This window comes from Eurypyga helias, unplaced genomic scaffold (assembly GCF_000690775.1).
Source record: "Eurypyga helias isolate BGI_N326 unplaced genomic scaffold, ASM69077v1 scaffold1651, whole genome shotgun sequence".
Taxonomy (NCBI): domain Eukaryota; kingdom Metazoa; phylum Chordata; class Aves; order Eurypygiformes; family Eurypygidae; genus Eurypyga; species Eurypyga helias.
Genome location: NW_010231297.1, coordinates 225 through 23271, shown reverse-complemented (window position 1 = coordinate 23271; position 23047 = coordinate 225). Strand labels below are relative to the sequence as shown.

Genomic DNA, 23047 nt, shown 5'->3' with positions numbered 1-23047 from the left:
TGTACTGTTCATGAACACAGCTCAGATGAACTGAATCAAGTCTGACTTGTTCCCATCAGCTCTGCTGCTGCTCTGACACTGCTCCGGGACAGAAAACACCTCCTCATCAAGCTGGCAGCATTCCTTAAGCACACAAGGCTACACTGATAACAACAGAGCTTTTATCTAAGCTCTTATTTTTAAAGCAATACCACCCTGAGTGCAGTTAGAGGCCCAGTTCCCCACCTCTGCCTACTGCGGCATTTCTTCTGGAAGATATTCAAACACAACAGGACCCCAGTCATGCCTTCGATCCAGCCCGTAATTACCCATGGGCACAACCACACAACTGAACCACCTCACTTTAGAGTCACTACTCACACCAGCTGAGCCTCAACAACGCGCTTACACTGCGTGTTCTTAACCCCTGTTGAGCCGAGACACGTTCAGCTTAAGCTGTTTTTCATTCGGATATCGAACACCGCTGCTGTGTGCCCTGACATCCTTGTCCTTGTTACTTAGTGAGGTTTCCTGCTCATACTTGTGCTCATCTAAATGAAGTCTGTTACAGGCATCAGCTCATCCAGCTGCCATTACTCAGGGAGATTTAGTCACATTAAAGCCCCTGGGTCATGTACTGAGCAATGGGCATAATAAAGGTTGCAAGACCTAAGATGGTCCTAGGAAAATAACTTGATCTAGCACCATTCCAAAGCAACTCTCCCAAGAAATAAGGTGTGGAAATAAAGCAGCCCTGTCACCTGAAAAAACAATCCCAATGGTCTGCTCCACAATCCCTCCATACTCATACCCAAGGACCCAGCGTGCTTGACTTACTGGTAAAACTCCCATATTTTCTTTGCATAATACTTGACTTCCTCTTGTGCCATAGTCAGCAAGTGTCTGTTGGCCCCAATCCCAGAATATGTTGCCTGAAAAGCTATCGTCAAGGCCTTCAGCAGCTTTCCCAGCGGGTGTAGGGAAGACTTCAATGCCTGCATGATAGAGGAAAATTAAGTAGTACAAGTCAGCCCTTGCCATTAGTAGAGGAAAACGCTGAAAGGCCAGTCAACCTTCACTTGTCAACAAATGAGAACAAAACTGGAGGTAATCAACTATAATTTTGGTCTATTTTTGCTGCCACAAGCCCATTCTCCTCCCATTATCAGGCAGAAATATGCTTAGTAGGATTGATGTTCCGATGAGATTTGTTGTGATACTTAAGAGAGGGCAAAGGATGCTTCAGGGAAAGGCTGGCTGAGGGAAAAAATGACGACCAGGAGGGCATGGAAGTTGACTAATAATTTCCAGCAGCTGGTTATTCCCTGACACAGTTTGAGAGCCAAAAGTGAAGCTTTATCATCACTTCCTGGCCTCTATAGCTGTACACAAAATGAGTGTCCAGAAGAACATGGAGGATAACCCTCTTCTTCACAAGCACAGGCAGTCACACATAATCTAGGAGACTCTTGAAGTCACTGGCAATGTTGTATGTGCCAATAGACAGCAACAGAAAGTTGCTACAACCTGTGTCCATGTCTGGTGGACAGATGTGGCTCACTATTGTTTTTTTAAACTTTACCTTCTCTAAATAACTCTGTAGTGACTCCAGCCCCTGGTGCTGGACAAGCTCTTCAAGAATATCTTCTATCTTCCAGGATACATCCTCAGTCCCCCTGAAAAATAAGAAGTGAGGAAGGAAAACCACAGAGTGAAGCCCTGGCATAAATCCCAACTGGTATTGCAGGCAGATACCAAGGAGACAATGAGCATATGAGGAGAAATACATTTTTCTCTACCCTTTTCAGTGGAGTTTCTCTGCTGGTTTAAAACAACTGAGATTATCTAAATTCATCACCTTCATTTTCCCTTACAACCAGGCTGGGTTGCATCCTGCATGTGCATGTCTGATCTATTTTAGATATTTACTTAAGAGGAGATGAGTTTCCTCTGCTTCCACTGATGATGTCAGCTAAGTGTCCCTCAAATACAGGAGGAGCCAGCAGTGACTGGGTCACATTTACTTCCATTTAATCAAATGAATCCCATCCAAATTTTCACTTATAAGAATCAGTCTAATCAGTCTCAACATCTCAACCTTAAATTCAAGCTTAAAACTCATCTTCCTGTCTCATGAGCAGAAAAAACTGGATCATGTTTGGGTTCATAACTTCAACAAATGGCAGACCCTAAAGTAAACCACTGCCTTCTACACTACACAAATGGGCTCCTCTGTTCCAATGGGGGCGTGTTACTCGTACCTTTGGCAGAAGAGGTACTCCTGAGACTTCCGCAGCTCCTTGCTGGTTTGTATGTGGAACCCAGTGAAAGACTCCTCTGTTTCTTCTTTGCAGCCAGAATGGATGAACTCCAGGAACTGGTCATAGATTCCCTTCCACCTCTTCTCCACTGGGAACTCATTGAGGCCCAGCTGACTGCAAAATATAACATGGCATTAGGCTATTCTTCAACCCTCCTCAATTATTTCAGACTTCACCTTCAAATACGGGAGGCTCTCAAGGAGCAGGTATTAACACAAGAACCGGAGGAGCAGAGAAAGATGGCAGTACCTAACTGCTAATTCAGCGAAAAGCAACTCAATTCTATTGTCCTGACAATGAGGGACATGGGTAAAGAAAAATTCTTAGTGCGTGAAACATAAATAATAGGCATCTTTGCTGATGAACTGATCACAGGCTGTCTGCCCCACTTACGGAGGTTTCTAAATACAGACTATTAACTGCAACTGAAAGCCTGCAGAAAACGCTGATAGCACGACAACAGTTGAGCAACTACCAGCAGCAGCTATTGCTGTCTGAAAAACACAGGAAACAGGAGCTGTTTCTGCAAACCAAATACCCTGATGGACTGGAGGTGTTTTGAAGAGGAAATAGAACCGGATCTTGTGAGAGGAACTCCCCTCAGAAGACAGGCAGCTGTCCTTCGCACTGGGACACCCTCATTTGGGATAAACTGGCTGAAGCCAAGCCCTCCATGCTGTCCTGGAAACCAGAACACTGGGTTCAGCCCTGAGCATAAGGGTCTATACCAAAGGATGTGGCCTGATAGTTTCAGCCCAATTACTCCTGCCAAAGCAGCGCCAGCACCCTGCAGAGCTTTCACTCTAGCTCCACAGCCTTCCTCCCCATCGATCACTACTCAATCCCAGCTCTTCAGAGCTTTGTGTGCTGTGCCTCACTCCTTGATTTTTTGGTAGCCTTCCTACCTCTACAATATCAGCTGGTAATAGTCACGTGGTAGCACAAGGGGACAGGAAAGGATGCAAGTGATGCATTTTAGCTTTGCCTGTGAAGCTTTATACCTGCTTGTTTATTTACCCCTGTGTGTATACACAGAAATGCATGTGTGCACACACACGTACGAAAATCACTGAAAAATGTTAAGCCTTCGAAACTCTCTCCGGTCTGAGAACAGGAGTATCTCTGGGTGGATGTTGGCAGGATGGGAGTGGAACATCCATTTTCTGCTTCCTGTGTGACATTAGATCAAATGACAAACTGCGCTCTCCTCTCCTCCTTCTCTCCTTGCATGTAAACCAGTTTTAAAGCAACTCTTTCAGGCAAGGACGGCCTTGATCCTTATAGGGATTAATCTATATAGGGATGCCACATCCCTGACTGTGTACAGTCTGCGAGGCTGGATGAGGCTTGGAGCAACCTGGTCTAGTGGAAGGTGTTCCCGCCCATGAAAGGGAGTTGGAACTGGATGGTCTTTAAGGTCACTCCCAACCCAAACCATTCTGTGATTCTATGATCTAGTTTTCCTCTAGGTAGAGTCAAAATACCAGCCACAACCCAAGTCAACTGTTGTTGCTCACGCTTTGGTTATCCTGTCATCCAGCTGCTCGTTTGACGTGTTCAGGATGCCGTGTGTCTGAAGGCCTTGGCCCGATTTGTTAGTAAAGGTTCCCTCCAGAATGAAGCCATTGGCAAAGGACAGCTTTCCCTGCAACAGAGAAATAAAGGGTTATTCTGCCAAGATCTCATTAGTGGGAGGAAACAAGCTGGACCAAGATCTCAAATTCTCTTTTCAAGAGAGCCAGCTCCCGAAGCGGCGACTAAGAACGACTTCCAGCAGAGGTGCACATTTTCAGCATCAAAGCAACAGTGTCATTAGGGTGGCAGTCACTGGAGAAAACATGCCATTGTTATTTATTGACACACCTAGGATTCTGGAGAGGAAAGTGCCGCAATCACAGAGTAAAATATTTGCATTATGCTTTACAAATACTCAGTATCTTCTTTGAGTTATAAAATTTCTGGGTTCAATGTGACAGTAGTTATTTCTAATGCAGAGTGAACGCATGAAACCTCAATTTTCTCTTCTGTTTTTCTTCTGCTTGTTAAAACCACAAGCAAGTTTGGCCTCACAGGTAGGGGGAAATCACATGATATTCACCATAAACACTTTCAAAATGTTTGCTGCTACCAAGAAAAATCTCAGATTCTCTGAGCCAAATACAGAAGACACACAGTAGCTTGACTCAGAATTAGAAGTTTTAATTAAATCAAATCAAAAGTCAAACAGCATCATAACTAATCTGGCTTTGAATATGAGCCTGAAGTCCTCATTGCTAATAGCATGTGCCGCTCGATTTAAAAAAAAAAAAAAAAAAAGAAAAAAAAAGATTTTTATAGACTAACCACTGAAACTAAACATTAATTTTGGAGGAAACTGTATCTAAAGCACTACAAGTCTCTGCAAAATCCACCTCGAGTCTTCTGGCTGAAGAAGATTATGACAAACTCTTCCTCCCATGACAAGTCAGTAAATGATAGGGTGCATTTGCAATCATTACCAAGTGTCTGTTTTGACATCCCTTTGCTCTGATATAACCACCCACTTCCTGTCAGACTCATCACAGATTTCTGTAACAAGCCAGAGGACTAGTTTTCCCTCCACCAAGACACTTTATGAACATTTTGACCAGATACTTCTGTTAAAGATCAACCACAAAATGCTGAACGTGTCAGTGCGGTGTCCAGATTGCAAAATTAAGCTTCCAAGATCCCCCAGCTACGATAACGTCTCAATTACGTTAGCACAGTGCTGATGCTGCAACTCCTTTTGGTTTATACTTCGTTTCCTGTGTTCCCAACCACTACAGAGGCTAAAACGCTTGTTCTAAGAATACAAAAGCATCCCAACTGCAGCTGCGAAGCACAGCCAGAAGTGTCTCACAAACAACAGAAACATCAAAACCCTCAGTGTATGTAAACCAAACAGTAAAACCCCAAACAACACACAAAGCCCCCAGCTACTTGAAGCCTCGCAGCAACTGCAGCTTTCCTTGTGTGAATGAGGCTCATAACAGGTACAAGACCCAGGAAGATGTTATTTTCTGGTTGGCTGGGAGAAGTGGAGCAGGAGGTTATGAACCCATCAGCCCTCTAGAAAACAAGCAACTCAACAAGCAAGGCTGAGGTGAAGGAAGTGCTTACCTTTCCAACAAACGTTAGATCTTCTGTGAAGTTCCCTTCGTAGACAGAGTCATCTTCCAAGAGCAGAATCCCAGAACCCTTAATTTGAAAACAGCAGTGGATTCATGAAATTAGCTTCCTACCTACTTGAGTTCATCTCAAAACAGCCACTAGCTTGGACTACCTGTGGGCTGCAGATTCTGACAACCTTACTGAAAGCCCAACACATCATCACAATGCTCAAGCACAAAGCAAGGAGGTGCTCTAGGGATAACTCATTAAGCATCACTGCCCAGGGAAGTACTGGCTGGTCAGGAGGTTTCAAGCAACAGTATTACTGCATCCCTTTCCCTAGAACAAGGGACAAAAGGCATTGTCATACAGGTCCAACTCCCAGTCCTATGACCATTAGGTGATTGTAGCCAATGATGTCATTCTTTGCAAGACAATTAAGAGAAAAGAGGAAGGCAGCTGCTCTGTAGCATTAGCTTTGCCCCTTGCCGTTGTCTTTCATGAGCTGCTCCTAACCATTCCGCAAAATGATTCATTCCATTACTTCCCAACCCCCCAGCTGCATACAGTAGCACACATTTCAGGGAAGGAGCACCAAGATGCAGAACAGACACAGGATAATTTATAGGAAAGGGGTAAGATTCTTCCGTGGTTTGGGCCCGAAGGTTTAGATGTACCCGTACCAGCCAGAAAACCTGGTCACTTTTAGAGCTGTAACACATTTTCCGTTGGAATGGTTTTCTTGGTGGAAAGCACCCTTTCTGGCAAAAATAAAAGGTTTCCAAGGGAAGCTTCTTGGCCATAGCAATTTTCCACTAGGAAAACTGAAGTGACTGCTCCCCACCCGGAAGCCTTGTGAAGTTAAAGGAGCCTTTGACAGCTGGCAGACCAAAATACAGCTTTATTTTGGTTCCCCACAGATGGAGTTTTTATGGAAAGCCCTTCCAACAGAGTTTCCATGCTAAACATTTTGTCCTAATTTCATGAGTGGGGAAGGGGTTGTTTGTTTTTTTAAGTGCGTATTTTTCATGAGAAGAAATGCTTTTATTTCCAAGCCAGTCCTAGCAATGCCAGTCCCTTTTGCTTTCCCCACCAACATCTAAACTTTCAATAAACTGGACAGCCAACTTGTCAAAGGTACGCTCACACTGGAAAGGTAAAGACTTAACGACCTCCAAGACAGATGGAGCATCATATATAACTGCACAGCACTACACACCAAAGTCCTGGTCTATAATTCTGACCTGATAATCAAACAGCCAGACCTATAATGTGTCTCAGCATAAGCAAGGGACAGTCTCACATCTAGTTCCTACCAGCACCTCAGGAAGGTGATAAGAAACAAGACTTCATCTAGGCCTTGTTCTTCAAAAACATTATTGTGGTAAAATATCAACGCTTAGGTTTTCCTGCCATTTTCCCTCTAAGATTAATTATGAGGTGAAATCTTAATCTTGCCCTGGATGAGGAATTCCATGTCTCACCGATACAGAGTCTACTGAAAATGGGTACTCACCACCATTTTATCAGCATGAAATGTTCTTTGATAGCAAACACCCGACTGGGTTACTACGATGCCTTGTCCATGTCTGTGATCATCAAGCCATGTCCCTATGTATCTCTCCCCTCTGGAATGCAACAGAAAATATGCTTTTTTGCTGTTTTATTAGATCTTAGTCTATTTGATGTTTCACTTACTGAGGCTAGTTTTACCAAAATCCACCACAAGTGCCAGGTGTACTGCACAAACTCGATTCATATGATTTCATATAGGCCCAGGAGTTCAAGCCTATATAGCGAGGTTGAACACATCCCCCCTTCATCTCCAAGTACCCCCATCAAAAACATGAAGCTTTACCCCTGCCAAAAGAGGGCCAAAACTGTCAGGCACCTAAAGCCAGCTCTGACCTCTAACACCTTTACCTATTTTTGTCTTCCCAGACTCCATATCCATTCTTCTTGTCATTTTCCCACTGTCCTGTGTATTTAAATGGATGCTCAGCTGCGAGGTTCTCCAGTACCCCAAACCCTTGACGAACATTGTCTTTAAAGTAGCCTTTGTAGACCATATCATTCCCATACCTGCAGGGAGAGGGACAGAATTTAAGACACTGACTATTCAATAGCTACTACTGAGTAGGAAGCCAGGAGAGTGAGAATCGTAGAATCATAGAATGGTTTGGGTTGGAAGGGACCTTAAAGATCATCTAGTTCCAATCCCCCTGCCATGGGCAGGGACACCTTGCACTAGACCAGGTTGCTCAAAGCCACATCCAGCCTGGCCTTGAAGACAGCCAGGGATGGGGCATCCACAGCTTCTCTGGGCAACCTGTCCCAGTGCCTCACCACCCTCTCTGAAGAAGATTAGGCTTATCCTCCTGCTAAGTATTCTACATGTTTGACTGACAGATCTAGAGCCTGTAGTTACTCACTATTAGGAATATGCATCATCCAAGCTGGTCATTCCACAGTTAGCTTTCAGCGTTATCGAATTACACAACACTTAGCCTTGCAATTGTCCTGGGAGAGGCTGCTCAGCCCCTGACCTCTCCCCAGCCAGGCTGCAATGACCACTGGTTAATCCAGAGTGGAAGCAGATAAGATCAAGCAGGAAGCCAGATCTGCTTTCACCTTTCCACACTCACCGACCACCCCTTCTCCTGGGCTCACCCCCCTGAAAAAAGAGGTCCCCTTAGCTCGATACACGCTGGCCAGCAGATCTTCACTGCTGCAGCAGAGAAAGCACTTAAGCTAAGCAGAAACATCATCTGTAATTATAAACATGCTCTCACATTTAACACCAGAGACACTAGCGTAGCACTGCTCAGCTGGCTCCAAGTTCCCTAGAGGTTTCTCCATGTCCTGTACCGAGTCTGACTCATAATTAAGGAGCACAGCAAGCAGGCTGTAGGAAGGAAGATGCCCTATCCCATAGTAAGCAGCTGGATAGCTGGGCCGTGTGCTTGCCTCTGCCACAGTTGGCTCAGTGAAAGCAGGGGCAACAACGAGCAGCCCAGCCTTCGCACTGGCCAACCCACTTGGCTACAAGACACGTGTGACCTAAGCAAAGAGGAGGATGCTCTCTGGGTCACTGTTAAACAAACAAAGCAAGCTGGCCCTGTCCACTTAACCCCACAGGCTGCAAATGAAACTGGTTTATACCTACAACCTGCAGAGCAGACTCTCACTGCCTTTTCTGACCTTCTGAATAGATGGTGGGTAAGGATGGGACAGCACCATGTGCCCACAATACAGTGCTTAACAGACTGGGCTCCATCCAAGTTCCCAGCAGCTCTTTGAGACACAGATGTGCAAATGACTGTTTCCAGAAGCATTTGGATGAGTGAAAAAAGAAAACCTTGGACCATTTCTTAAGCTGAAGTCTGGGTTTAAACTCAGAATCTGAGTGAGGAAGAAAAGCCAACTGGGGGAATCAGAGCAGTTCAGGATAACAGTTATGACTCCCAGACTGACAATCACATCTATCATTAAGGAAGATATTTTATACAAGATTTGGTTCAGATAGCATAGCCAGGGGAGAAATAGAGAGCTCTAGGCTTCACAAAGTCTGTCCAGGGCTGATGGCACACCATGCACTTTCTGCTCTGCACCACAAGCATGAATGAAAATCACATCCTCGCCTATAGGACACAGAGGATACTGAGTCAGGTAGTTACAACGGCCATGGCTTGCAGAGGAGCTTTTACTATTCTAATGCTCAGGAGACTCAGAGCTTGTGAAGAAGCCATCACCCAAGCAAAAGCTTCTGGCTCCTGAACTACCCTGTTTTTTCACACTGTGACTGAGCCTTCCGCAGTGAGGTGAGAACATTTTACCCTTTAAACACATGGAGTCCCCATTTTCCCCCCACCAGCGTCCATCTTTGGGTTTTACTTACTCACAGATTCCATAGCCTCTCATCTTGCCCTCGTACCAGTGGCACTTATAGCAGTCATAGCGGTCTTCAGATCGGCGTGGGACAAGGCATATTCCAAACCTGCAAAGAGCATACAGCAGAGGTCAGCACGGGAAAAAAAACAACTCAGTTGTACTGGATGAAGTTTAAAAAGTAAGGACCTTCCAGATTCCCCAATTGATTTACATGGTTGAGGTCAGCTCCACCTCTGACACTACATCTATGTTCAGATGGACTTGATCCAAGGAAGACCTTATCTCCTTGTAAGCTGCAGTCACAGTTTCTCATTGCTTCTCCTACAGAGCTACTTTCAGTGGTGGTGGTTTTTACCCCTCTAACTCTACCCGAGTTAGACTACCAAAGCAATTGCTTTGGTCCAAACAAAACGTCTCCTTAAACCCGATACAAAATATTTGAGACATCTTTTCCTTTTAAGAACCTAACATTCAGGAACTCATTTAGAAATGAGAAATCTAAAAGTTGTCTTTTTGAAAAGTTTTATAAAACTAATGTTTGAATTTCCTAACACAGTTTCTTTCCCCCTGAAACTCATAACTTTTAAAAGAGTTTTTAAAAGACCCCTAAAAAATAACTTTTTCAAGGCATTTCATATGAATAAAATCACCTAGATTTAAAGATCTGGAGTCAGATTCATCCATTTGAAGAGATGTTTGCATCTGAACCAGTCACCTGCCCACACTGACTGTCCACTCAACTCTAGGTTACAGCCTACTCAAGCTTAAGTCAGCTGTTTAAAATAGGCCAGATGAGTTGGGCTGTAACTGTGAACAGTCCCCCTACAAGATGCCAGTGTACCTGTACCTCTGGGAGGAACCATTTCTTAGCTTATTTTGAAAGCAGGAAACACCCTGGATTTTCAGACCTACCCATGCTCCAAGCCCTCTTTGAAATCTCCAACGTGGTTGCGTCCATCGCGCCACTTGAGTGTCCCCCTGCAATTGAAAACAATCCTTACACAAGGAAGATCACCAGCCATATCCACAGCTGCTACAGAAGGTAGCACTGCCTAGAAGAGGCTGACACCATAACAATTCCTCAGGGGATGGAGACACAGAAGTTCTGTAGGCACCTCTGGGACTCCAGTTTGCACTGTCAGGATTTAATACCATCATGTTTTCATGCCCTGGTATGAGTGGGAAAAATCCTCTTCCCGGTTCCCTAATCTCAAAAGCATTTTGTAGAGTTGCTGGGTCATCCATTTAGGACCTTGCACATGATCCTTTTGTGACTGCAGTGCAGCATGTGATTAAGCCAGCTGAAGTTCCAGCATGGCACAGCCCTGCAGACAACATAATGACAACATGGTCCAGAACTTCATTGTGCCAGGCACTGTGAAAACAAGAGAGGCAAATGCTGGCCTACAGGGATCATATCTTTCCATCTGTTTTGTGTGGGGGTTGTAGAAATGATGACATGAGATAACAATCCAAAATAAGACTAAAACGGTCAGTGCGATGTTCAAATTACTGCACGGCCATGCCCAGTTGTGAATTCATTTGCCCCTTCCCAGCCTCCCACTCCATCCACACCCACTCACTGTTTTAGTTCTTGCATCATCCCAGGCACAGCCAGCTCCCTAGACATTCCCCAACCAGAGATAATAGAAGATGGTGCAGTACCAAAACTATGACATGTTTGTTTGACTTTCACCAAGGTTGTTGCTTTAAACTCCTACACAGAATAGAATTACAGGATGGTTTGGGTTGGAAGGGACCATAAAGCCCACCCAGTCCCACCCCTTGCCATGGGCAGGGACACCTTCCACTAGACCAGGTTGCTCCAAGCCTCATCCAGCCTGGCCTTGAACACTTCCAGGGATGGGGCATCCACAGCTTCTCTGGGCAACCCATCCCAGTGCTCCCCACCCTCTCCAGGAAAAATTCCTTCCAGAATCCAATCTAAACCTCCCCACTTTCAATTTAAACCCGTCATCCCTTGTCCAGGCACTACAGGCTCTTGTAAAAAGTCCCCCCCAGCTTCCTTGTAGCCCCTTCAGGTACTGGAAGGTGCTATAAGGTCTCCCTGGAGCCTTCCCTTCTCCAGGATGAACAAGCCCAACTTTCTCAGCCTTGGGACAGGCTCTTTTTCTGGTATTTACAGGGAAGTGGTCAGCTTGATTTTAAGTGGATTTAAACACATGTCCTTTTGCTTTGCTAGTATGAATGCTAGCAAAGGAGAGCAAACCATAGAGAATGCCTGTCTGAGCCTTGGGGATGGCTTAAGCAACTTCTCAATGGGAGTGTCTCCTTGCACAGCAGCAGGTCAGCAGGAGTACAGGGACAGAACAGTGAAGAACAGAGCGGTTTTGCTGAAGAGCCCAAATTAACATGGCTGCAGCTTTCTGCTCATGTGCTTTGCCATGCCAGCCTCTCCCTCAGAGGTGGACAAGCCATCGAGGCCAGCTTTGCTGCTCTGTAACCTTGTATTAGTAGCAATTCACAGGCAAGAGTAATTTCAGGAATGGGAAGAAAAGAGCAGTAACTGAGCAATTAAAAGCCCAGGTATTAAGAGCACTTGAAGTCACTCAGTTCTGCCACAGATTTCCTGGGATATCTCAGTCAAGTCAACCTGAAGCAACAGAGGTATTTATTAGTTTCATTTCTCCAACCCCAAGACAGGAGGAGACACAGAGTGAGGAGAGGTGCTCGTCCCTCCGTGTCTGCACCAAGTGGTTTTCCCATCTCTGTTAGGAGTGCAGGTGCTGGGGAAGGTAGGGATGATGTAGAGGACTGCCTCAGGCACAGGTCTACTCCAAACACCTATTTAATGCTATTCTGAGGCAAGACACACTCTACTACTGAAGATTCACGATTCAGCTCTTGATTTTGTATATTCTCATTATTTCAAGGCTCTTTCAAACCAAGTCTCTACATCCTTCTTGTTTCAACTATAAACAAACTGTAAAACTCAGGAATTAGAAAACTTCCAAATCAACCTGTTTTGATGTGTGAGGAGTTTGGTCAAATTTCCTGTTTCTTCACAAAACCAGAGACAGTGCTCTACCCTATGTCAGAGATTTTGGGTGGCAACATTTTGATTTGATTACAGACCATTCCCTTTTGGCAGACCGCTCTCTTCACTTCAGTTGGATTTTGTGAACAGCTCTCACGTTCCCAAGAAACACATTTAAGAATCTTTTGCATTTATCGATTTTCTTTTTTTTTAATTCCTTTGATAATAGTTTGGATATTAAAATATCCTTTGATAGCAGAGGACAAAACTTTTCCCTCACTCACAAGCAAAAGCTTTTTGATTGGGTTTTTTGCCATTGTGAGGGGAAGATTTTCTGCCTCAGGCTGAGATCTATGAAAATAAATGTCATTAAGTCTCAGTCCTAATTACAGGCATAAGTCAATGCAGCACCTTAAGGTGTTCATTACCACATTATTAAGGGCAGCCTCTACAAATTATCACATAGACAGTATCACTAGCGAGACATCTACAGTACAGTAGATCACATGTCAAGACTCGTGCTTTGACCAACGCCTGAAAGCAAGCAAATGTGTCCAAACTGCCCCCTGAATCAGTCCTCAACACCGGATTTCCTTCTGGAAACATGTGAGGCAGTAACCAAAGAGGCTGGTGCACCCTGTGGGATTACCATCCCACAGTCCATGGTCCATGCCCTCAGCATGGGATGGATTACCCCATGTCCACAGCCACTCTGTGGCATCTATACCTCCCCTGGATCCAGGCAATCCTACACCAAACCAGCAGGGCCAGCTTTGCATGTTCTTGCTTAGGAAAGAGGCGAAAAAGGCTCCTTACTTGCCATGTGGCTTTCCCCAGTGCCACTCGCCCTCATAGGACGCGCTCTTGAACTTGCTCTCCAGCCTGAAGACGTAGGTGAAGAAGCGGCAGGTCGAGGGCTCGGTGCCTTCCCCAGTCTTGCCCCACAGTGGGAAGTCTCTCTTCCCATTCAGTGCCTGACGGACAGCCTGGTTCAGCTTCCACTGCCAAACAGCCTGAGGGTAGAGGAGGAGGATTGCAAGACTAATGAGTGAAGAAAGTAAAATAACTCCCAACAAGAGTTACTTAAGGAGAAACAGCAAAAAACTATTGGGTTCTCATCAATTCTGTGCCATCCAGCTGGCTGAGCTGGTGAGTTATGACCCATCTACATCATCAACAGGAGGTGTTATCTCAGGTCCTGCAAGCTGTATGCTGCACTAATGCACAACACTTCCATGTCATTTAAGCCTGACTCTCACCATCCTTAACTGGCCTTGGCACAGGACCATGCTGATGGGACTGTACTGTCCCTAGCTCCGCAGCACACACTACTGCCCAGGGCAGATCACTTCCAGCACCCAGCTATTTTTCATCTGCCATCAACACTCTAAGTCACCTCTGGCCATTTAATGAGAGATTGGCTTCACACAAGGGAAAACACACCCAAAACACACTTCTTGTTATTCTGCTTTACTTAATTAAAAATGGCAAAAAAAATCACAGAGGAAGACCCTCAGCTGCATTTTAAGCAGGTGCAGAGCCCACTCATCTGGCTTCTGATCAGAAAGTGAAAACCCTGATGCCTAATGAGATTTCAACTCAGTAGTCAATATTTGGTCCCCTCTACAGAGCTTCCAACCCCTCTATGCTATTCCCCTATTTTAAGGCTCAGTACATGGTATTTCAAGTGGAACACAAACCCCCTGCCCACTTCTAACCTTCATCTGCGGGTCTTTGGCAGAGAGAAAGAACGTTTCTTCTGGGGTTATAATGCTGAGTCCATACCTGTGCAGCAAAAGACATTACAGAGACTGTGAAAAACACATTCCTCAGTCAAACAGAGCAGTTCCTGCTCTTCCCATTTCTTTTCAGAAGGTAATAGTGCTTGAGCAGGAAAAGCTGCCTGCAAAAGAGCTACTCAACTCATCTTTTTTCTCTAGGTCTGTAGCCAAAACCATGTTATTATTGATTGATTTCAGCATGTCAGCAAAGGCAAGCAATGCAATTCCAACCTGCTGTGATCCCATCCAAGAGGTTCTGCAATTACCCGTAGCCCAGAACCAACCCCACTGGCTAGAAAGGAGATGGGACAAAGTTTTGAATAATATTCTCTGTTTCACGATCAAGCTGAACACTTTTTTTTTTTTACCTCCAAGTGGAAATTTTTCACTTACGGTCCTGGAGCTGATTGCTCCCTGCAGTTGTCATCTACCCACACAAGTTTCAGATCAAAACTCTGAAAGCTGTTTCCCTGCAACAAAAGGGAGAAGATGTTCCTGTTATTGATGTATACATCACACTTTGCCCCCGTCCTGTCAATCCATTGATCAGCAGAGAAAGATTGGCAGCACCTCTTTTGTGGTACACACATCTACCCCACGTTACAACGACAGCCATCTGAGGCTGAAAAAAGCAGGCGAAGGAAGACAGATTAACACGTACACATTCCATGATGCCATGGCCACAACTAGCAGTAACAGACCTTCTTAGATGGCTCTTATCTCTACAAGAGTTTCTTCCCAATCACATGACAACACTCCCAAATCATCCCTGGCACCCAGTATGTCAGTTTTTGCTTATGAACTATATAGGATTTCGACTCCTGATGGTACAGCCAATAGTGGCCCACATGTGCAACTTTTAAGGAGTCACCATCTGAGCAATAGCACACCAAAGAGAAGAAACTAAAATGGTTTAAACGCTAGGTAAAGACCATATTTAATATTACATCTGCCCCTGTACTCTGCTCTGGTGAGACCCCACCTGGAGTGCTGCGTCCAGCTGTGGAGCCCTCCATATCAGAAGGATATTGACCACTTGGAACGAGTCCAGAGGAGGCCACGAAGATGATCAGAGGGCTGGAGCACCTCTCCTATGACGAAAGGCTGCGAGAACTGGGCTTGTTCAGCCTGGAGAAGAGGAGGCTCCGAGGAGACCTCATCGCAGCTTTCCAGTATCTGAAGGGGGCCTACAAAGGTGCTGGGAGAGGACTTTTTACAAGAGCCTGTAGTGATAGGACAAGGGGTAATGGGTACAAATTGAAAGCAGGGAGGTTTAGATTAGATATCAGGAAGAAATTCTTCACAGAGAGGGGGGGGAGGCACTGGAACAGGTTGCCCCGAGATGTTGTGGATGCCCCATCCCTGGATGTCTTCAAGGCCAGGCTGGATGAGGCTTTGAGCAACCTGGTCTAGTGGAAGGTGTCCCTGCCCATGGCAGGGGGGTTGGAACTAGATGATCTTTAAGGTCCCTTCCAACCCAAACCATTCTATGATTCCATGATTCTATGATCTCCCTTCCCTGTCTAAAGTCCAGATGCCCACACCACAGAGGTGCTGTCTGGAAGGATGTGGTTGGCCAAGGTTAGCTACTAACACTATGGAGTTCATCCCTAATGTATCCACCAGATCTGGAGGAGCAGGGAAGGGAGGAAGGTTCAGATTCCCAGCACCAGAGCCCTCATCGGCAGACTCCTGCTAGCAGCCCAAGCTAACTGGTTCAACCCCAGGCCACTGATGTCTCCCCAGGCCTCAATAACTGTCATAGCAGCAGATGAGACATAGTGGGTGGGAACTGTTGACTGAACAGATACGTCTACACTGTAGATATCTCTGTGTGAGCTAGTTATCCTGTGCTCTCATCCACGTCAATGGAGTCAACGACATGATTCATCTCATCCTAATTTTGCCATCCAGAACAGGTCAGATGAACCACACCCAGACAGCGCGTGTTTCTCTCCCCTGACTATAAAGGGAGCCTGGGGGCACTTGCTCACAGCGAGATCACTAGTGCTGTGAAATCTACAATGTAAAGTTGGATGAGACAATCGCCACCCTATTTCCTCAGGCCTAGACCCTGCAAGCTGTGTAGGGCTGCCCAGCGTTATCATAAAGGCTCCTGTTTGGAAGAGCCCTTAAGATCTATCAGCTCACAAGGCAGTCATGTGTTTGGACACCTGAGGGTCTGGCACATGACTAAAGAGCATGCAGAATCCAAGGTGCACATGAAGGGAGCCATGGTACATTACAGGCGCTGTCAGTCAGAGCAAGCCAAGCTGGACTCGGTTAACATGCTGCAGAACAGCTTCGAACACCTCTTACTCATCTAGCTACCCATGGCTGTAGACACACCCTGTCTGCCTGACACCCAGGCCCCAAATCCCTGAAACAGCCCCAAGAACACCTGCAACTTGTGCTCGTGTCACTAACAGAGTCAACCATGAATGATCATGTTTATTCCTGTGTGTGAGTATTTACAGCATAATACCTTTGACCCATCAGGACCCCTCTGAATAAGCGAGGGCAGAAATCCACAGATTCATATGCAGGCATGGGCTTAGGTTACTAGAAAGGTGCCTGTGGCGATTGCGTAGTACACATTTACTGAGGAAGAAGTTATGTGGATGCTTCTCCCCTCTTTCCTTATCAGACTTTCTTTTATTCTCCAGCAGAAAGCATAGGTGCATGGATCCGAGACGAGATTTTTGCCAACATCCAACCTCTGCTGCATTTTCAACATTAAAGGAACATGAATTTTACTGACATTTATCTGTGCTGCCCTTCCAATCCCCCTGAAAGATGGAAGACTCACCTGAAGTAGTACAAGGACATCATCGAAGAGCAGGATCCGGTCTGATCGATTTGTGCTGGCAGAGATGGGAAGATTTTTGCTATCTTCCAGCAGCCTCCTCTCAGGTACACAGAGCATGTCCTGCAGAAGGAACCACAGAGGTCATGACAGAGGACCAAAAAACGTCAGGAAACATCAGTATTTGGGAGAGGACATACAACTCAAGCCAACAGTTCTTGAAGAGGTCATCTGAGTCATGGCACAAGTTGACAGAACTGGTGACAGCACTCAACTTCTAAAGAGCCCACTGACCATAACATTTCTCCAAGGCTTCCCCATTGCCCTGTTGCGTTGGCTTCAAACCAAGTTTCAAATGCTTGACCCATATTACATTTCCTCCATGTGTAAGAAGTGTAAGACCTCCAAAAGTGCTCCCCCCCTCAAGCCACCTTCTACATCTATAACTCACCGTGAATTTGTAGCTCAAGGATTTCCATAAGGACTTTGTAAAACAAGCTTCATCCAGGACTTGACTGATGAAAGACTCAAGCTTCACATATTCCTTGATGGCACTGGTAACCACGTCCTTTTCAGAGCCCTGATAAAAGAAAACAGGGCTTGACCATAGGGTCAAGCATGGCTGTGCAGAACATCTATTCTCTGGGCTACAGCTGCAGAAAAACCTCAGCAGTTCCAAATCCAAAGGGCTAACGACAGTTAACCCTCGACCCCATTTCCAAGGACAGTCTCCCAAATCTAGCATTACCTCTGCCACCAGCAAAAGTGTGCAACTTCAGGCCAGTTACTTGACCTTTTGCAGCTCCTCTGTATGCTGAGTAGCTTGTACCATGCTGGAATGTCAATTCTTCATTGCTTTGACACCTTTAAGTTGGCTGCACTCCATTGGGGCTGGTTACTACCACCCCAGCTGTCCACTGGAAATCATTTTCCTTCCAACCTGCTTTGGATTCATTCACTCCATCACAAACTCCCACCACCACTGCATAAGATGTTAGCATAAGCCAGACAAGTAACATCACAAAGCTTCCTACCTCTTTGAGAACCTCATTCAGCTTGGTAAGGAGCAGTATATATTGCTCGATATGATCCCGGATAGGTTTGTGAAGAACAGTGTATAAGGCCAGTGACATGGAGGTCTCCGAGGTGAAGTCTGTGAGGAATTGTTTCAGCACTGTCTTACGGTGCTTCCAGGCTTCACTGCAAGATGGTGAGTGAAGACAAAGGTTCATTAAATAGCTTTTCTGCAAACTGCCACTCTTCTGCCTTCCAAACTTTTTATGCTATCTCACTCCCAGGGAGGTTATAGAAAGCAGGAGATAACATAATGAAAATAGTACACATCAAACATATAGAACTAAGGCAATGAGGCAAACGAGCTCCATCCATCCTGCCTCTGGCCCAGCGGTCTTTGCAAACAGGAACCACCCACAGACACACAGAATACAGCATGACTTTCATGGTGCATTGCACATGAAGAGGGTGACTCAGATAAAGCCTGTGAATCTGCTCATGTCTAGTTCTCGTGCTTTCATTTGCTGTTTCCACAAGACTCTCACAATGCCTGGGACAAGCAGTGGAAATTTCCTGACAGATTCCCCCAGAGCCCTTTCTCAGTCTCCACCCCTTACCTGAACCTCCAAATTTACAGGCTTCCTCTCTGATGAAAAGAGTTGTGCATGGCTAGAAAGAGAGAACTGTAGAGGAAACCTTCCATCAGCTGCTGCCATGGTCTCAGAAGATGGCAGGAGCAGCCACTATGGCCAGTTCACAGGAGAAGCAGCTGGATCATGAAACGGAGATTCCCAGTGCTGCTCATTCTGGTTTAGCAACTTAACCCACACAGTATCACTGTGCTCCTATCAGCCCCTTCGAAGACACATTTTTTAGCCCACTGACCTTTTACACTTTGTGGCATGTTCAAAGCCATGGACTACAACGTAGTTTGCAAAAGTGACGAAGTATCTGTCAGCAAGAAAAAGAAAACACAGATAAGCATGAGCTGAGTTAGTGGTGCACATTAGCTACAAGGTTTAATTGGTGAAGGGAAAAAGCTCACTTGAAACTGTCACATCAGGATCACCGTTCCAAGGGAAGCGGAGGCAGACGTAGCTACTGCACTTCTCACCTTGGCTCACTCCCCTTTTATGCCCTTTGCCAGCTCCTTGGTTTAACTGCCTTGTTCACTTTGCCCTAGCATCGTTACAGGAAGCTTAAATCATCCCGGTATTTAGCATAAGCAGGAGTAATCTTGCACAACTGCTCTGAAAAGCAAACCTACAAAGGCTGAGCTTAAGATTTTAGCTTCAGATGGATGAATTTCTGCTGGTTGAAGTAAAAGTATCAGGTCTGTATTACTGATGGTAAATTTGAGTCAAGGTGTCAATGTCCCTCATCTAACACTAGAGGGCGATCGAGCCATATTTTGTCAGCAAATCCTATGCTTTCTTCCAGTAGTCATTTCAGATGAGTCGTGTGTGCTGTCCTGACTAATTAACATTCGGCCCTTGTAAAAAGTCCTCTCCCAGCACCCTTGTAGGCCCCCTTCAGATACCGGAAAGCTGAAATCTTTCAGAGTCATGTATTTACTGCTGATTTTGAGGCCCCTGGACGGGGGCTTTACTTTCTCCTATATGACTCCAATAATCATGAGACGTGGTAGGATCAGGACTGCACAGCGTGAGTCAGCAGAGGTGGGTAGGAACCAGCTCTTTTTTTTTTTTTTTGCATGACGCCCAAGAAAACAGGTTTTCATTTCAAAATAAGGGGAAATGAGATCTTAAGATAAACTTCTCCTTTGTGTTACCTGAAACCTCAGCACAAGTTTTCATCTTTCATATGCCAATTTTAATTCCCTAACTCGGTTCCCAACTGAACACCACACACTGCTCCAAACTCCATTCACATAAAGGCAAATGTTGTTGTGCATCACTTTCCAAAATGATGCTGCCCAAGTAGAAAACAGAACAAGAAGTAGTCTGTCCTCCCTCCTCATGCATAAAAAAGCACCAAGACTAGACGAACAGCAACGTCCAGGAACCTGTGTGCCCATCTCCTGTCCCTGTGTGGGTGCCAACCTGCACAGACGGTACAAGCCCATCTGGCAAAGGTTTGGCCACATTTATGGCCAATGTGATGAATGAAGGATTGAACACTGTCTGATCTTTATGTCATCTCAGATATTCAAAAACCGTTTTTCATGCTGGGGCATCAACACACAGGTTACACACGCTACAATGCTTTTGGTAAACACTTTACTTAGCGTTGCAGACAGATGGGGAGCAGATGTAATTAATTACAGAAGCAGTAATGGGGCAGTATTTTTTTCACATCACGCTACATCCATCACTTGCTATCACATCATCCCTTGCCGGTTGGAACTAGATGATCTTTAAGGTCCCTTCCAACCCAAACCATTCTATGATTCTATGAACCCCCCCTGCCACGCTACATCCATCACTTGCTATCACATCATCCCTTGCCAAAAACATAAAAATGTGGTACGAACACGTAATATGAACTGTGCCTGGTGACATCTCCTCTCCTCTTGGCTATGAGTCCTTTAAACCTGCTTGTGCACGACTTTCTGTTCCTGACGACAGCTCAAGCTTTGCTCTCATAAATTACCCAGGCACAAATTCTACCCCCCAGACACTTCTAATTTTTAAGATGCATTCAAAAAACATATACTTATAAGAAAAAATTCTGCCTCTTACAAGCACGTTCATAGTTACAACAATGGCTCCTTATGCTGTCTGCACAGACGCTATGTTCCTCAGCACTTGTGAGCGCTGAATGCAATCACCTCCCTGACCTAATGGCCAAACACTAGTGAACAGGACTGAACAGATTCAATGCACAAATTAATTGCACCAACCTACCAGTTAGTTGATAAATTGGGCCCCTTACACTACTCCAAAACACTTCCATACTTACTGGATATAAAGACTTAGAAACAGTTCTCCTTTCCAGACAGTGTAAATGTCCTGGATGCAGAATGACTCTGAGGTGCTGCATTTTTGTTTCAGTATCCGGTAATTTTCTTCTGTGAGGTTCCAGAGAGCTTGAAATCGATCATTCAGGAGCAGGAAGAGCTTAAAGTTCTCCTTTCCCTTCTGGTCACTAGGCTCTTTGAGGAAAAGGTGGGACAAAAAAGGGCTATCAGAAAGCCTTGACTCCAAGAATCTTGTGGAAAACATTGCCTGTATTTCATACTCAGTGCAATTTTTCAGTGTAAAGCACATATATTCTTATAGGAAAACAATGCCAGGGAGGAGTTGTGTCCCTGTGAGTAATTGCATGGGCTATCCATGCTAAGGCTTTGTCTTTCCCATTTTTGCAGAGCATGCAGTCAGAGCAGCCTGTGAGGCTCAGTCCCAGTTCACTCATAAGCACTGAAGGAAAATTTTCTGCCTCTGGCTTGAAGAGCTGTTCCCAATCTCCTTCGAGGCCAGACCAGAAAAAAGTGGTGACACAAGAGGGAACCACCCTACAGTTCTAATCCAGTCGCACCACTTTTGGCCAGACAGGCTTGTGAATATTTATATGGATTTGTTATGTCAGTGGAGCTGCTCTGATTTACTGCCAGCTCAGAACCTGCACCCACAAGTTTTACCTTCCAAGACAGGCAGGACCACGGCCCTAGAGCAGGGAGGCAGAACTAGCACAGCTTAAGGGTCACATATCTGCAAGATGCATTTTGGATTTCTGCACATCATGCAGGAAACAAAACTTAGAGAGGGCGTAGAAGCTGATACTGGATTATCAGTATAAGAGGCTGATACCAGTATCTGGATTAACCTCTTAAAACAAGACGAACCACAGTTCTAGGCTTAAATGAAAGGCCATAGGCATCCTTAAGAGCTCAATGTCTCAAATGAAACAACTCTACATACCACTTACACCAGCAAACCAGCCTCCAGCAAGTCCTCAGCCATGGGGTTTCAATTATAAATCCATTCGTAGGTGTGCCAGTGACTCAAGGCTAGAACTACAGACAAAAAAGTAGTCTGACCTACCTGCCTGGAGCAGAGGCTTGAGGATGAGGGCATCTATCCGTGCCAGGCATGCTGAGAAGGTTTCCTCCACTTGCAGCAGAGATGCAGTTGCTTCAGCCACACACATGTCCTGGAGACAACACAGAATGCATATGTAAACTTGCTTGCAAGAGTATCCATCTACCAAGGCTTCACTGCAAACAGCCTTTCTTGCTTTTGACAGCACACACAAGCGTGGTTACTGTCCCCAAAAAGTATTTGAAAATGTTAGAAGAGGAAATGGAAACATGACAGCTCAACATGAGCTGATGTCTCAGAAGACCACTGAGGCTACAGCTCATTTTCCTGATGCCCCAGTTGAAAATCTTCTCAGGTGGGCCACAATATACTTCTTCTACATGACTAGAAAGGCCCTAAACTTCTTGATTTGTGTCAATCCTGCTTAGTGCCAGATTCGCTGCCCCAGAAGAAAAATCTCTGAAGTACAAGGCAGCAAAGGATGAAGCAGAGCATCTCTTCCCGTGTCTCTCACCGGTTTTCTGCTCAAGTGCCTCAATCTGCATCTTTTGGCATTAAAAGCTATCGTACGGAGCTGCAGAGCTGTGCCCGCCATGCTGAAACATCCAACCATCCAGAGGAACAGCGGTCTGGCGTTACTCTTTTCCGAGTAGGACACTGCACTGCTGGTTATATGTCACAACCACTGCGTCAACAAGGAAAGCTTGCCTAAAGTGGAAGTGGGCAGTGCTTAAATAAAAAAACAACAGCACACCCACATGAGCAAACTCCAGTAGCTTCCCCTTCCCAGCCTTACCTCCCAAAAGAAACGTATGGGGGGAAGTGAACACAGCCAGCTAATAGCATGTCATGAGAGACTGCTGTGGAAAAAGGCCAGGCAACAAAGATGCTATGGGCAGGATCAGCTGATACTCCTAATAGTGATAAAAATACAAGACTCCGGAGATTCTCAACTTTGTGAAGCAAAAGATCAAACTCAAGAGACTGGAGATGGTCTGTCCACATTCATGCTTAGTCTGACTGTAGAGCACGCTCAAAGGCTACATTCACAGAAGTAAGCAAGCGAGGATATGGCATTACGCTGCAAAGATTTACATTGCTAAATTGGTGGCAGAGACTTTGGC

The 23047-nt window shown here is 45.4% G+C and overlaps 1 protein-coding gene across 1 annotated transcript in view; it reads right to left on the bottom strand.

Annotated features, from left to right (window-relative positions):
- Positions 1 to 22032, bottom strand: part of ALS2CL (ALS2 C-terminal like) — a 28021-nt gene extending 5989 nt beyond the window's left edge. Inside the window, exons 1-18 of the mRNA XM_010160990.1 lie at positions 21927 to 22032; positions 20845 to 21037; positions 18808 to 18873; positions 17943 to 18108; positions 17360 to 17488; positions 16912 to 17031; positions 14496 to 14572; positions 14040 to 14106; positions 13138 to 13334; positions 10236 to 10301; positions 9331 to 9429; positions 7356 to 7514; positions 6949 to 7060; positions 5442 to 5519; positions 3818 to 3945; positions 2241 to 2414; positions 1562 to 1655; positions 817 to 974 (exon numbers count right to left, since the gene is read on the bottom strand). Of these exons, the coding sequence (XP_010159292.1) occupies positions 817 to 974; positions 1562 to 1655; positions 2241 to 2414; positions 3818 to 3945; positions 5442 to 5519; positions 6949 to 7060; positions 7356 to 7514; positions 9331 to 9429; positions 10236 to 10301; positions 13138 to 13334; positions 14040 to 14106; positions 14496 to 14572; positions 16912 to 17031; positions 17360 to 17488; positions 17943 to 18108; positions 18808 to 18873; positions 20845 to 21037; positions 21927 to 22032 (2189 nt within the window). The remainder of the gene's footprint in view (positions 1 to 816; positions 975 to 1561; positions 1656 to 2240; positions 2415 to 3817; positions 3946 to 5441; positions 5520 to 6948; positions 7061 to 7355; positions 7515 to 9330; positions 9430 to 10235; positions 10302 to 13137; positions 13335 to 14039; positions 14107 to 14495; positions 14573 to 16911; positions 17032 to 17359; positions 17489 to 17942; positions 18109 to 18807; positions 18874 to 20844; positions 21038 to 21926) is intronic.
- Between the last annotated feature and the right edge of the window lie 1015 nt (positions 22033 to 23047).